This window comes from Anomaloglossus baeobatrachus, chromosome 4, assembly GCF_048569485.1.
Source record: "Anomaloglossus baeobatrachus isolate aAnoBae1 chromosome 4, aAnoBae1.hap1, whole genome shotgun sequence".
Lineage (NCBI taxonomy): Eukaryota > Metazoa > Chordata > Amphibia > Anura > Aromobatidae > Anomaloglossus > Anomaloglossus baeobatrachus.
Genome location: NC_134356.1, coordinates 634,548,240 through 634,564,649, shown reverse-complemented (window position 1 = coordinate 634,564,649; position 16,410 = coordinate 634,548,240). Strand labels below are relative to the sequence as shown.

At 48.8% G+C, this 16,410-nt stretch overlaps 1 protein-coding gene across 1 annotated transcript in view; it reads right to left on the bottom strand.

The window, feature by feature from the left end:
• Positions 1-16,410, bottom strand: part of POLB (DNA polymerase beta) — a 30,810-nt gene that overhangs the window by 12,622 nt on the left and 1,778 nt on the right. The window contains exons 2-6 of the mRNA XM_075343837.1: positions 13,553-13,610; positions 12,716-12,782; positions 11,483-11,557; positions 3,732-3,790; positions 312-361 (exon numbers count right to left, since the gene is read on the bottom strand). Of these exons, the coding sequence (XP_075199952.1) occupies positions 312-361; positions 3,732-3,790; positions 11,483-11,557; positions 12,716-12,782; positions 13,553-13,610 (309 nt within the window). The remainder of the gene's footprint in view (positions 1-311; positions 362-3,731; positions 3,791-11,482; positions 11,558-12,715; positions 12,783-13,552; positions 13,611-16,410) is intronic.

Below are 16,410 nucleotides of genomic sequence, written 5' to 3'. Positions count from 1 at the left end.
ATAGCCTATGACACTCTCGGGGTCCAGACGTGTGAGTGTGCAAAATTTTGTGGCTGCAGCTGCGATGGTGCAGATGCCAATCCTGGACACACATACACACACACATTCAGCTTTATATATTAGATGTCAGAAACACAAGTGATTTCCAGAATGAAGAGGCCGCAGGATCAGGACTGGAAATTAAACTCCTCACTTGGGCACACTCTCACTGATGTAAAAGTTTCCATTATTTAGAAATGGTCTGTAATATATGGTAGTAAAGACAGCACAAACATCCAAGCAGGGGAAAAAAGATCAGCGGGAACCGTTACCATCTAAAGTCTTGATTCCTTCTTCCACCAGCTTTCGAGCCGCCGCCGGCCTGTGACAGGAAGAAAATGAAAGAATCAGATGCAGCTTCATATGGAAGGATTAAAATAAGACTTAACGATTTTAGCTGACCGTAAGATTAATTGTAGTAACCAGTGCCAGATGGGTACAGCGGGGGCAACAAGGGACAGAAAGGCCCAGAACATGCACATGGCTCTACCTGCCTGCTACAAATCACTAGAAGTTAGAAAAACAGTGATAACCGTCTGTCCTGCTGTATCGGGCTGCTCTCTTCCTATGAAAGTGACAGCTATTCTTGGCCTGGAGCGAGCGCCGTCTGCAGAGAAAGCTCAGGCTGGCCAGTGCTGTCAGTCACCAGTGACGGAGGCGGGGACATGCAAATCCAGAGGGAGGAGCGATGCACTGAGACTCCAGGCCACGCCCAGGGTGCAGTGGGCAGCATAATTAGCATATCTGATTAAAGGGAACATATCACTCAATTCATACTGCCTGAACCTTGGACACTGGCTATAGGACACTGCTCTGGAAGGCTATGTGTGCACTTACCGGATTTTGCCGCGGATTTTCCGCGGATTTGCTGCATGTTTCGCTGCAGAAAATGTTCATAACATCTCTGCAGTGAATCACCAGCAAATCCTATGGAGAAAAAAAATCCTGTGCGCACTGGGCGGAATTTGACAGCTCCATGTTTTGCTGCGGGAATCCCGCAGCAAAAACAAGTGCATGTCACTTCTTTTCCGCACGTCGCTGCGGGATTTCACTCCATTGACTCCAATGTTAATCATGAAATCCTGCAGGGAATAACGCAGGCAGCAAATTCTGCGTGTTCCTGCGTTATTCCCTGCGGTATTTCGCGGTTTACCTCCGGTAATGTACATCGCCTGTCTGCGGTTTGCAGGGAAGTGATGTCATTAGAGGAAGAGGAAGCTGTGCAGAGAGTAAAACACACACACATCACAGACACAGAACACATCACAGACACAGAACACACATAGAAAGAAAACGGAAATATAGAAAACAAAGAACGTGGGCTCCGCTGCATATTTACCTTCCAGCCGAGGTAAGCACACAGCGGCGGCCCGGTATTCTCAGGCTGGGGAGGGAGAGGGGCAGGGTTAATGTCCCCCGCCTCACTCCCCCTCCCGCAGCCGAGAATATCAGCCGCAGCTGCCCCGGCACTGTCGCATGCATTATGCGGCAATACCGGCGTGTCCTCGGCTCTTCTTGCCACCGTGTAGCAGTGGTGGCAAGGTAATACAAGGGGTTAATGATGGTGGGGGACCACCGCCATTAACTCCAGGCTTGATCATGGCAGTGTCTATGTGACAGCTGACATGATCAACCCGTAAGTAAAGTGAATAAAACACACACAGAAAAATCCTTTATTTTAAATAAAACCAACAAGCCTCGTTCAACATTTTATTAACCCCTCCCGCACCAAAGCTCCGGCGTAATCCACAGCTCCGGCGTCCTGCGCTGCTTCCATCCAGCCGCGACTGTCACAGACACAGCGCTGAATGAATGCAGCAGACAGCAGAGGTAATTACCGGTCATTTCCCACGGCCGGTAATGTGAACTCACTGCCGACCGTGGGAAATGCAGCGATCTGTCCTCTATCTATCTATCCCTCTATCTATCTGTCTGTCTATCTATCTATCCCTCTATCTATTCTTCTGTCTATCTACTATCAGGATTAAATGTATTTTTTTTTTTTTTTTCTTCAATGTGCTTTATTGCATTGAATGCAATAAAGCACATCCCAACCCGCACGCGGCAAAACCGCGTCAATACCGCGAACAATACCGCGGTAAAACCGCGGCAAACCGCATGCGGTTTTCGGGTGCGGTTTCTCACGGTTTTTTACCGCGGGTGCGGTAATCTTTGAGAGGATGCGGAATTTTCTCAAGAAAATTCCATTTCCCAGTGCGCACAGAGCCGAAAGTCTAAGAAAGTACAGCAGGAATCAGCTACGCTTCAGTTTCTTTAACGGAGGCAGGGATTAGATCACTGGAAGTGGAATCTCCCTTTACAGGGAATCTGTCAGCAGGTTTTTGCTTTGCAAGCTGAAGCCAGCATGCTGTAAGGGTTAACACAGAGAATTCAGGGATGCCTGTCTTATCAAGGTCTCATCTGTTGCTTATTTAAGCAGCAGGACTTATCATGGGCGGCACGGTGGCTCAGTGGTTAGCACTGCAGTCTTGCAGTGCTGGGGTCCTGGGGTCGAATCCTACAAAGGACAACGTCTGCAAGGAGTTTGTATGTTCTCCCCGTGTTTGCGTGGGTTTCCTCCCACACTCCAAAAACATACTGATAGGGACTTTAGATTGTGAGCCCCAGTGGGGACAGTGTTCCTGATGTATGTAAAGCGCTGCGGAATATGTTAGCGCTATATAAAAAATAAAGATTTTATCATTGCTGGGACTACAGTGATAAGAGCATGGCAGTCTGGCACGCGCCCCCTGTTGTGATTGACATATCACTGTCACTTTAAAATCTCTATGGAGAGCCTGGTGTGGGGACAGCTCTCTCAGCTCTGCACATAGCTAAATCTAAAAACCCTGATTGTTTGAGAACAGCTGCAGTCAGTAATCTAAGTGATACAACGTTGGATTCAGAATCTCTTTGCCTACATTATGCTGCTCTCAGATGAGGTACCAAAAACCAGCTGACAGATTCCCTTTAAGTCATATGGACACCATAGTGCTATGATCTCCTGTGTCCTGGATCTAGATCCTTCTGTATACAGCGCGTGGACCTAGTATACCCATGTATTACATGGCCAGCTTGTAATTCTGCTTGCATGACAATTTGGCTGTATTTATCAGCACAGTGTTGACTGATTGCAGTAATAACCGGCAGGATTTTTGTAATTTCTGAAGACTCCCCCTAATCTTTAGATGCTGATTCTCAGCCTATCAGTTATTGAGTCACTTTTAGGCCACATTCAGTATTTGGTGAATTTTTTACCTCTTTATTTTAGGCCAAAACCAGGAGTGGGTGATAAATACAGCAGTGGTGCCCATGTTTCTATTATACATTTCCTGTAACTGTTCCCACTCCTGGTTTTGGCTACAAATACTGATGTAAAAACCTTACCAAATACTCAGTGTGTGAACAGGGCCTTATGATCAGCTATTGTAGCTTCGCTCCAGTCACTTCAATAGGAGATGAGGTGCAGTACCCAATGATAACCCTATGTGGTGTATGGAGCGGTACTGTTCGGGCTGCAAAGAGCTGATCAGAAGAGATGCTGGTGTCCTGGACAGCCCCTTTAAATGCTCAGGCCTATAATACAGAATAAAGCAATGTCTTCCCGATTATCGCAGTTTTTTTTATGCATCTATTCACGGTCACAAATCTCCTATCTGCAACCTCCAGACGTCCGGCAGAACGTAACCCACCCGATTCCAGTGACCCGTGTAAGAAAATTGATAGAAGAGCTGGTGTCATCTTGGCGAATCTACAGAGAAGGAGAAGAAGAAAGGTGGATCAGATATTACATCTCATTACACTGCAGATACTGGCACCCAGGGTCACTAATACGAGGGTTTCTTCATAGGCAGCACAAAAGCAAATAAAGAGGAATTCTGAAACGCCACCTGGAGACTATATGCCTCGGCTGACTAGTCCAAGAGGCCGGTCCCTGGCGGATTCTCCCCACTCAGCTGCGCTAGACTGACAGCTCCCGCCGGACACAAACAGACCTGTCAGTCTAAAGAAGCAGAGCAAGGGGGATACGCCGCTGAGGACCGGCCTCGGACTACTCACCTCATATACACATTGCTCCAACGGGATTAATAATTTACTTACCGTCCACAAACAGAGGAGGCACATTTCTGGGGTCAGGTAAAATGTGGCAAAGGTTTTAAAATAAAACAATAGAGTTAAGCATGAGGAGTTGCATTAGCGTGGTCCAGCAGCCACGTCAGTACTACCTGGAAGTGCACTCTAACTTACCACTGCTTGCGGGTGTCATGGGGATGGGATGACTGGACAGGGGACACCTAGGCTGACCCTCAAGACTGGGGACCTTGCGCTGTTCCTTAGCACAGAGGTACGCTTGATGGTAGCCTAGTCTGAGTCTCCAGCATGACCCTTACTCCTGTCCAAGCTCCCCTCTCCCTCCTCCACCGAAGGGGTGAGCTGAGACCGTAGACACAAACCCCAGAACTAAACGCAGACAGGGGTAAAAACACAAAGGAGCGACAATAAGGTCACAGGTGAAAATGATATAAAAGGGAGGAAGAAGACAGACAACCGGGAAACTTCCACAATGCACAAAAAAGAGAATTTTGTTACTTACCGTAAATTCTTTTTCTTATAGTTCCGTCATGGGAGACCCAGACCATGGGTGTATAGCTACTGCCTCCGGAGGACACACAAAGTACTACACTCAAAACGTGTAGCTCCTCCCTCCTAGCATATACACCCCCTGCTAGCCAGTCCTAGCCAGTTTAGTGCAAAAGCTGAAGGAGGACATCCACCCACAAGAAGAGACAGAGTAAAATCCGGAAGAACCGGAACCTCTGTCTACAACAACAACAGCCGGTGAAGACACACGGAACAAGAAACCTGCCAACAGGCAATAGGGAGGGTGCTGGGTCTCCCATGACGGAACTATAAGAAAAAGAATTTACGGTAAGTAAACAAAATTCTCTTTTTCTTTAACGTTCCTATGGGAGACCCAGACCATGGGACGTTCTAAAGCAGTCCATGGGTGGGAATAAACAGACAAACTGAGAAGCAGGCGAAACCTAACTTCACAAATGGGCGACAGACGCCTGAAAGATGCGTCTGCCCAAGCCCGCGTCTGCCAAAGCATGAGCATGCCTTGGGTAGTGCCTCGAAAAAGTATGCAGACTAATCCGAGTGGCAGTCTGACAGACCTGCTGAGCCGTAGCCTGGTGCCTGAAAGCCCAAAAGGCACCGACAGCTCTGATCAAGTGTGCCCTGATCCCCGGCGGGGAAGACACTTGAGTACACTTGTAGGCATCGGAAATGGCCGACCTAAGCCAACGAACCAGGGTCGGCTTAGATGCAGAGAGACCGCTACGCTGACTAGTGGTCAGCACCAGAGAGAGGTGCACCGCCTAAAAACGGCGGTGCGAGACACATAGATCCGGAGCGCCCGCACCAGATCCAGGATATGCAACGCTTTTTCAAAGCGATGAACAGGAGCCGGACAAAAGGAAGGCAGGAAAAATGCCCCGGATAAGGTGGAAGCAGCAACCACCTTAGGGAGAAAGTCCGGAGTCGGACGGAGACCACCTTGTCTTGATGAAAAAAAAACAAAAAAGGGGGTGACTCCGAAGAGAGTGCAGCCAAACTCTCTGGCGGGAAATTATGGCCACTAGAAAGACTACTTTCTGTGAAAGATGAAACAAAGAAACCTCCCTAAGAGGCTCAAAGGGGGGTTTCCGGAAACCGTGAGGACCGGATTAAGGTCCCAGGGCTGCATAGGCCGCCGGTAAGGCGGAATGATGTGAGATGCGCCCTCGAAGGAGCGCACCGGAGCCAGCCGGACGATACGCCGCTGGCACACACTGACAGAGCCGAGACCTGTCCCTTAATGAGGGATAGTCCTAGCTGTAGACCGGACTGTGGAAGGGAAAGGAGGGTCGGCAAGGCCAAAAAGGCCAAAGGACACTTTGGAGCTCGACTCATAGTGGAGATGACTTCAGGAGGGATACCAGAAGTCGTCAAGATCCAGGACTCAAGAGCCACGCCGTCAATCTGAGAGTCCAGAATTCTGGCGGAAAAAACGGACCTTTTGAGAGAAGGTCTGGACGGTCCGGAAGATGCCATGGCAACACAACGGACAGATGGAGCAGGTCAGGGTACCAAGCCTGCCTGGGTCAGTCTGGAGTATGAGAATGACCCGACGGCCCTCTTTACTGATCTTGCGCAGGACTCTGGACAAGAGCTAGAGGGTGAAACACGTAAAAGAGACGAAGCTGGGACCAAACATGAACCAGTGCGTCTGCCGCAAAACCTGAGGATCGTGGACCACGGTTGGACAGCTGAAATAGTCTGCCTCGCAGTTTTCACGTCTAGGATGTGGGCTGCAGATACGGTGGACTAGGAGTCCCTCGTCCACTGAAAAATGCGTTGAGCCGCCAACATTGCCAGGCGGCTGAGTGTCCCGCCCTGGAAGTTGATGTAGGAAAACGCTGTCACGTTGTCCGACTGGACTCGAATGTGCCTAGCCGCCAACAGATGGTGAAAGGCTTAGAGAGCTAGAAATACAGCTCTGATTTCCAGCACATTGATCCAGAGGGCTGATTCGGACAGAGTCCAAGCGCCCTGCGCTCCACGGTGGAGATATACTGCTCCCAAGGCGGATAGACTAGCATCCTGGTGAGGATCACCCGGGACGGGGCCAGGAAGGAGCGTCCCTGAGACAGAGTGGCCGAAGCCACCACTGAAACGAGCCCCTGGTCAGTGGCGAAGCCACCACCCTGTGGAAGGAGGAAGTTCGCTTGTACAGCGGAAAATATCCAGTCTCAGAGGACGCAGGAGAAACTGGGCAAGGAATCGCTTCCATTGACGCCACCATCTGACCAGCACCTGTATTCGGTGCCTGATAGAACGACGTCGACCGCCAGCGGAGGGACTACTGTTCGACTAAGGGCAGCTTCACAAGTGCCGACAGAGTCTCGAATTGCGTCCATGGGAACCTCTGGTTCGAAGTCAGAGTGGACTTGGACAGAATGACAAGCCACCCGAATTGGTTAGAGTGGCGAGAGTGAGCGAAGCACTCTGCTAAGAGTCTGCACTGGATGAAGCCCCGACAAGAAGACCGTCCAGGGCAAAAGATCACTGCCAATCCCTAGCGGTGCAGGACCCTAATCACAGCTGCCCCAATGAGAATACTCGAGGGGCCGTGGCTAACCCCAAGGGAAGAGCCACGAATTGGACCACTCCGATTGCAAAACGTAGCCAACGCTGGTGTGAAACTGCGATTGACACCTGCAGATAGGCATTTCTGATGCCGATGGCTGCTAGGGAATCTCCTTGGGTTATTGATTGATCCGGTGAAAAACACACAGAACAAGACCGAGACTCCATGTGAAAACGCCACACCTGACCATGCTTGAAAAGCTAAAGATCCAGGTCGGAAGGCACCGCCCTCTTCGGGGACTAGGAATAGATTTAAGCAGAAATCTCAGAACCGTTCCCAGTCGGGAACCGGTACAATTACTCCATTGGCCTGCAAGAATGCCACGGCCTGTGAGAAGGCGGCGGCCTTGGAGCCGGGGGGAGTTGACAGAAAAAATCTGTTTGGCGGGTGGATAGAATTCCATCCTGTAGCCATGGGAGATATAATCCCGCACCCACTGAATGGAGACGTGTTAAAACCATACGTCGCCAAGTGGGAGAGCCTGCCACCGACCAAGGAGGTTGTTGGCGTGGCTAGATAGCTCGGAGGAAGCTGACTCAGTGGCAGCATCTCCTGCGGTCTTCTGAAGACGCAGCTTCGAGCGCCATTTGGGTCTATGAACCTTGGCCGAGCTAGTGGACGAGGCCGAGGGCTTAGAGAACGATCAGATGGAGGAACGAAACAACCGAAACCTCAACTGATTCCTGCCCTGGACAGGTTCCCTGGTTTAGGTTTGTGGCATGGAAGAACTCTTCCCGCCAAGAGCTTCCTTAATTTCATCCAGTTGGTTCCGAAGAGACTGGTCCCAACAAAAGGGAGCCCAGCAAGGAACTTCTATAGAAGCATCTGCCTTCCATTTCCGAAGCCACAGGAGCCTGCGGATAGCGAGGAAAGTAGCCGAGGCCACCGCAGTGCGGTGTCCAGCATGGCAGACATGGCATAGGATGAAAAGACTGAAGTCTGGAAGTTCAGGCAACCATTTCGGGCATAGAGTCCCTGTGAGGGAATGCATCTCCTCTAGAGAAGCAGAGAAGGCTACAAAAAAAACGCACTGCTGTAAAGCTGAGGAGAACGAAGCTCCTGCCGCCCCCATACAGATTTGGCCAGAAGGACAACCTGGCGGACCGCAAAACCTTAAGTGAGGAGCCATCAGCCACTGACATAACGGACCGGGCTGAGCCACCTGTGGTGAATGAGCCCACTTCTTGACCACCACTGGTGGAAAGGGAAAAAACAGTCCTCAGAATCACGCTTCATGGGAAGCGACTGTCAGAGCGGACCCTGGGCTTGGTCACAGTGGCCTGAAAACTGGAGTGGTTAAGGAACACACATTGTGTTCTCCTAGGCAAGGTAACTCCGGCGGATTGAGGTCCAGTACAAAATTAATGTACCGTGGGATCCTTATAGAGGTGCCGTCAGCCACTGATACAACTATCCGGGCTGAAAGTCTAGACACCGGAGGGACCACCCTTGGCGAATAAGCTCACTCCTTGACCACCTCTGATGGGAGGGGGAAACAGTCAGCAGAACCCCGCTTTGGGGTCTGACAGGACAGGCTGTGGGCTTGGACACAGTGGGCTGAAAACTGGAGTGGTTAAGGAACACACTCCTTGTCCTGTTTAAGGTATACTGATGCCCTTCTGCCAGCGGGGAATACTCCCCTGATACAGGCGGATGGAGGTCCAGTACAAGTATAATGGACGCAATCCAATCATTAGCATCTGCGTCACCTACGGACAGATCAGTGGTACATGAAGTAGCGTCCGAGCCCCTGGTAGAGACATCCTCCTCGTCCAGTGAGTCAGCTCGTAATCAGAGCTGCGGGACGGGGAGGACAGGGGACCCTGCGTCTCCATGTCAGGAGGACGGGGTCTGAGACCAGAAGGAGAGTCCTCTGTGAGCTTTGCTGAGCGAGCTGTAGCAGAAAACGCCCTGAGAAGGGGGCTGCATGCTCAGCAGATTCCGGGACAGCCGACCCCTGGAAATAGCGGATTCTAGCCAAACCAGGGGTCAGCCACCGAAGCCGGAGCAGCTGGAGGGACCACTGATGAGCCTCCAGGCTGAGGGGCCACTGTGTTTATGAGCTCGGTATAGCCGTACGAGACTACATGCAGTGCATAATAAAAACAGCCTTGCAGCCTTGCTCTGATGTGAGACATGCTGCAGAGGTTGGGGCTCTGTCCTAGAATGGCCCCCAGCATATATAAACAGATAAAATAAGCAGCTGCACAAACCGGAGGTTGTGGCTGCCAGATCGTTTAAACATTTCTGTGCCCTCCAGTCCCTCAGCCCAGGCCCCCACTTGTCACAATGTGGAATCTCTGTGCCTGTGCAGGCACAGAGAACGCTGGGAAAATGGCGACCGGAGTGAGGAGAGGGGGCGGGGCCTACTCTGAGAGCGGCAAATGAGGTAGCCAGGGGAGGGAATCCATCCTCAGTGAGGAGTGTCCCTTCCCTATGTTGCACAGCCGCTGGGCGGAGCCACACTGTCCCTCTGCATGACTGACATGCAGAGGCAGTGGAAACCGAAACTAGGCCTCAGGCGAAGCCGGGGCCTAGATTTAAACATGCGGCCAGCGTGCAGGCACCATCGGCGCGGTTCTCCAGTGAAAACTGGAGAACTGGCCGGAAATGTTAACACAAACTTAAAACACACTCTCCCCAATAAATAAAGTATAAAGGACCCCTGGAAAGACCACTTTCTGTGGTAATAACGTCTCATATACTTAGCTTGTGAGACGCAGGTTGCCAGGTCCCTGAGGGATGAGTGCTCCGTCCAGCAGGTTCCTGAAAGGGCTGCGGATGGAGACCGGTCTCCTGCAAAGCAGTGAGAACCGTGTTGGCTCCCACTTCAAGCCAGAGCCCCAGCATGGGATGGTGAAGGAGCGCGGCATGAGAAGGCTCCAGCCTTGGAAAATCAACCTTAACAGCACCGCCGACACAGTGGGGTGAGAAGGGACATGCCGGGAGTCCAGCTGGACCCGCTTTTCTTCCAAATCTTTGATCCAAAAGGAAAAATCAAAAATCAAAATCAGAGAATGCATGTGTGTGTGACCTCCTGAAACACAAAGCATTGAACTGGCTAGGACTGGCTAGCAGGGGGTCTATATGCTAGGAGGGAGGAGCTACACGTTTTGAGTGTAGTACTTTGTGTGTCCTCCGGAGGCAGTAGCTATACACCCATGGTCTGGGTCTCCCATAGGAACGTTAAAGAAAAGCACATGACAGATCACCAAAATAGCATCACCACAATAATACCCGCATAGCTGCACAAGCTGGAGCTATCATCGGCATGGAGTAGCAGGATCCAGAATCTTATATACGAAGGAGACAGTTGTGATTAGTAATTAGCAACCTGAGCTCCTAGCACAGTTAACCAGGTCAGGAGGAATTAACTTCTGCAGGACTGAGGAATAGAGCACATGAAACAGCAGACACCCAGCTCTGGCTGAACAACCAGGAGACATCAAGTTACCTGTCAGGCTCTGCAGTGTGAACAGAGCCTGGTGACACCTAATGAGTCTGGAACTGAACATCGCATGACAGTGAGCATTCTTGCCACCTCTTCTGATCAGCACACACCGCAACCTCATGACACTACATTGTGCCGCACTACATGATGACGTGGGGGCCTACTAATCAAAAGAGGCAGCCATGGGGGTCAGCAAGTAAGGGGACGTTGGTACAGCTCTGGTCTGTGGAGTACAGACATGGCTGACAGACCTGAGTGCTGCTCAATTCTACAAAACAACTATTGTTTACCTAACGAATACCATGATGCTCTGCTCCTCACCAATGGTTATTTACGGTCTACCACAGTGACTGCTGCAGACAATCACCGGTGTCAGTGTTGATGCGGAGGAAGAAGGGACCACCAGGACCAGCGACTGGCTGCAGCACACAGGGGAGCTGTCCGTGGCCAGGTGGTAAGTGACCATATCGGAGATCTCAGCATAGACCCATGAGAAGATCTGGAGCAGTGGTGCTGGAGCGACATGGGATTTCGAAGGCAAATAATGGACGTGAGAAACCCCTATAATATTCATTCATTTACTGTCCTTCTAATATTCTGAGAAGTCGCATCCTCAGGACCACTTTTCTTTTTGTATGGGACAACTACCTGCTGAGGGCGCTCTGGAGAAAGTGTCTCCCTCACACTCAGACTTTTACGTCACTGTGCTGTCACCTTACGAGTATTACACAGCTAGAAACAACTAAAGAGAAGAAATGCAAAAGTAATAACGAAAAAAAATAAAACAAAAACTTTCTGACCTTTTCAAGCTTACGCAATTTACCAGTGGTCAAAAACTCATCGATCTTCTCAGCTATTTTGGCGCCAACGCCGTCCTGAAGAGACAAGACGTAAAAGGTGAATAAACAGGTCCAATAATGCTGAGACAATAAGTATCTATAATAAATGGTCGGTCATCCGATTAACTATCAATGCCTTTGTAGAGGACAGAAGGACGGTGTTAAAAATCTACTTAAATTCACCTGCAGTGGGTGCGGTAAGGAAAACCTATGGCAAGATCTATCTTCCCAAGAAAATGGTAAATGTCAGCAGATAATCAGGGGCTTAAAAAGCAAAACCCACAGTAACCGGCAGCTCTCCAACATCAGCTTTCCACAAGCGTGCAGTACCAGCCAACACCACTGGAGGGCCACACGCTCTCACATGGTGTCAGTATAAATGGGAGGAATCAGGCAGATAAATCAAGTCACTCGTCTAGCAAAGCAAAATTTCCCATAGGAAATAATGCAAGCTCAGACAATTCGTTCCACAACTTGTTCAATGTCCCATCCTGGTCCCCTATTGTGCCATTCCACACACGCACGCATTATGCTCATCTTACCTTCCGTTCCATCGCCGGCCTCCCGGTTCTTGTAGTTTGCCGGTACAGGATGTGTATCTGGTAACTATCTTGACCATTGCCGGAGCTTTTGCTGCCAGAGCGCTGACGTCAAAGGCAGGAGACGCTTGCCTCTGATTGGTCAGTGCGTTGCCTTTGAGAAGCGGCTGACAGCAGAAGCTCCGGCATCGGTCGCGATGGTTACCCGATACACATCCTGTACCGGCGAACTACAAGAACCATGAGGCCGGCGATGGAACGGTAGGTAAGGGGAGCATAATGTGTGTGTGTGTGTGTGTGTGTGTGTGTGTGTGTGTGTGTGTGTGTGTGTGTGTGTGTGTGTGTGCGTGTGCGTGTGCGTGTGCGTGTGCGTGTGCGTGTGCGTGTGTGTGTGCGCGTGTGGACGGCAACAGTGGGTCAGAGCGTGGTGAAAGTACAGAACCGGAAGTGTGTGCGGTGAGTATTTTGCTCGTACAGCAAAGATTGTTCGTAAACTGAGTTACAAATTTACAGCAAGCTTTGCTCGTATAGTGAAATACTCATAAACCGGGTTACTCCACTGTGTGTGTATGTAATATATATACATATATATATATATATACATATACGTATATGTATTACATACACACACCCTTTAAACTCCTTCTATACTTACCAGTTTTTTGGCTTCTGTTCCACTTTTGATCTTTGTAGGGTACTTTGCAATGACGGAAGCAGCTTTCCTACAGGACGAGAAGAAGACATTGCAGTGTGGGTTGGTCTTCATTCAGAGAATTGGCAAAGCACTAAAGTCGTCCATAAATCAGTGTGAAATCTCTTATGAGATTTTGCTCAGAACAATCAAATACAAGGTCCATGTATGAGATATCCATGTCATATACCTCGGAGGTCTCAGTGCCACCTCCCTGCACCAGCCCAAACTTCTTATATGGATTTACACTATGATAAATTATCTTATTTGAAAATTAAATCCCTCGAACCTGTGAAACTCCATCATTACGAGACTCAATCTGGATTAGAAAACCAACGACCTGAACTGTGGTTTCATATTGGAGGTGATCATTAAGGTGTGGGCCGCAAACTGAGCAAGTTATCACCAACTTAGTGATGTGCTCGGGTAAAGGTCGGCCCATTCTTCTATTGATTCTTCTGCAACCCTCCTCACATGCACACCCCCTGATGAAGCAGGGCGAAACACTCTGCATTACAAGGAGGTTACTATTCTGTTTACTTTTACCTCTGACCGCTTGTATTTATCAGCTTCCTTTTCTAATTTGTCTTTTGTTATTCCTTCATCCCATATTTTGTTACTTCCTCTTTATGAGAGCAAAAAGCATGTTACCATTATTTAGATAGGGGCTGACTGGTCATTTCATTGCCTCATATTATGCACTGTAGCTCATATTTTCTTATCCGTGGTTATTTCTGCGGTAAAAGAGAGTGCCCCGTGTCTGTTTATACGTTGCCTTTGATACAATGTATTCTGTAATACCTGTAGGCATTGTATTTGTGGATGGCTCTGTTCACATTTCTTTCATAGTTGGCCAATTCTGGAAATATAAAGAGAAAAAAAAATGGCAGTGTTAACCCCTCATCTCTACAGTCAATGACCATTTTTTACATTTGCCTTTTTCCCTCCCTTTCTTCCACAAGCCATTGCTTTTTTATTTTTACAGCAACGTAGGAGGAGCAGAGGAGCGCCGGTCATCCTCAGCCTCTATGTGCAGCAGCGTGATTAGGTCAGCACATGCTGCTGGCGCCACAGAAGAAACTGACATGGCTGGCTATGGTAAGCACTCCAGGAGGAACCGAAGATTAAATCTGCAATTATCAGGAAGGAGTTAAGAGGAGGCTTGGGGTTACTGACAAGCCACAATATAGGGAAGAGGGGATTGTTAAAGGGGAATATTATTATTGATAGCGGCAGTTTTGGCGGATGACAGTATGGAGAGTCTCAGTGTGTTGGGGACAATATGGAGAGGGGCAGTGTGGGGGGGGGACAATATGGAGAGGGGCAGTGTGGGGGGACGACAATATGGAGAGGGGCAGTGTGGGGGGACGACAATATGGAGAGGGGCAGTGTGGGGGGACGACAATATGGAGAGGGGCAGTGTGGGGGGGGACAATATGGAGAGGGGCAGTGTGGGGGGGACAATATGGAGAGGGGCAGTGTGGGGGGACAATATGGAGAGGGGCAGTGTGGGGGGACAATATGGAGTGGGGCAGTGTGGAGAAAGTGAGATATTATTGAGATATACAGTGTGTGGGGGACATTATGGAGAGGGGCTGTGTGGGTTGAAGGGATATTATAGAGAAGTCTCAATGGGTGGACATTATAGGGGGGTTGTGTGGGGGGGGGGGAATTAAGAGCAAAGGCTCAGTGGGGGCGGACATTATGGAGAGGGGCAGTGTGAGGAGAATATTATTGAGAACGGCTGTGTGGGGAGACATTATGGAGAGAGTAATATTATGGAGAGGTTTGTGTGGGGGTGAGGGATACAATTGAGAGGTGCACTGAGGGGGAACATTAGGGAGAGGGTTATATATTTAAGATCTTCAGTGTGGGCCTGGGGGGACATTATGGAGAGAATTAAATTATGGAGAGGAGCACAGTGAAAGGCAATTATTCATTCAGGGGTGCAGCATGGGAGACTTTTTTTATGGGGCAGCATAATGATACTTTTATTTTTAAGAGCAATGTGCTGCTGAAGATGGAGAAGAGGGAAGTCTGCAGAGACTAGCTCTGGGCATGAAATCTCATTATGGCGTCTGTAATACATGGAGACAAAAGCAACAGAAACTACTCCAATCAGAGATGTCATCTATAAGGTAACGGGATGTAAATGTTTATATAATACTGTCTGGGTTTCATCATTACAGTGGTTCCTGTATGATCTGTAGATCTGTAACCTGATAATTAAGGATAACAACTCCCAGTAACTCCTTACCATTGTTTAGGACATATTGGGAATTGTAGGTTCAAGCAATACTTGTATGAGGCTGACATAACATTACAATTGACTGCTACACTATGCTTGGTGCTGTATACATGTACTGACGGCGGTTTTGACACTGCATTCCTGTACTAATGGTGGTTCTGGTGTCACAATCATGTTTCATGTTCTGATGGTGGTTCGGATCTTCTACACTTAGGCCAATCCATAACGTGCTACATGACTATATTAGTAGTTAAAATCTTACCGACATTGGATGTTTTGGGTTATGTCATAGCTAATGTCTGTATAATCACTGACGGCTGCTGCGGTGAGCCAGCAGGGAGTCCCGCACATGTCTGCTGATTTGAACAGCTCACATGAGCCGCTATCAAATGTGGGTGGAGCCACAATTCACTTGCGCCTGTTAACCACTCAGATTGCGCTTTGAAAAGGAGACAGTGCAATGTAAATGGCCGTGGAGGGGAACGCGCCTTTCCCCGCCACCATCGGAGGCTCCGTGATCACAAGCCGATGGTTGCCATGGTAGCACAGGGTCATGTGATGACACTTGTCGCTGTCATGACTCACTTCCTTTTACAGCCAACAGATCACTGGCTGTGACAGAAGATGAGCATGTCTCCCAGTCTGAGCTGTGCAGCTATAATCAGGAGAAATGAACAAGCAATCAGACGGCTGATCCTCATAGACGCCTAGGGGGGGCCTACTAAAATTAATAAAAAAAAAAACCTAAAAAAGTCAAATCATTCCCCACTCGCCCCATTGAAAACCAAAGGGTTAAAAAACAAAGAAGAAAAATACACATATTTGGTATCGCCACATTCAGAAACGCCCGATCAAAATATAAAATCAATTACCTGATCGGCAAACGGCGTAGCACCAAAAAGATTCCAAACGGCTGAAGCATCACACCGACATCAGTTTTACCATATAGTGAACACTGAATAAAATACTGCAAAAACAATCATGCAATTGCACTTTTTTATGCAATTTTTCCGCACTTGGAATTTTTTGCAGTTTTCCAGTACATTGTATGGTCAAACTTATGGTTTCATTTAAAAGTACAGCTCGTCCCGCAGAAATCAAGCTCTCATATGGCAAGAATGACGGAAAAATAAAAAAGTCACGGTTCTCGGAAGACGGAAAGCAAAAAACCCCCAAGAAACGGAAAATCGCTTGAGGGTGAAGGGGTTAATCTCATGTCTCAACGTTTTGCGTATTTTTATACTGAGGAATTGTTGTGTTTCTACTCAAAAAAGAAAGTTTAAGTTAGCGAATGTTCACACTGATTTTTTGGGAACAGAATCTCTCCAAATCCTCTTCAAATACTTAAAACTTGGTTCTAGTGATGTAATGTAAATACCCCTTTAAAAAAATGTTGTGGCCCTCGGTAGTG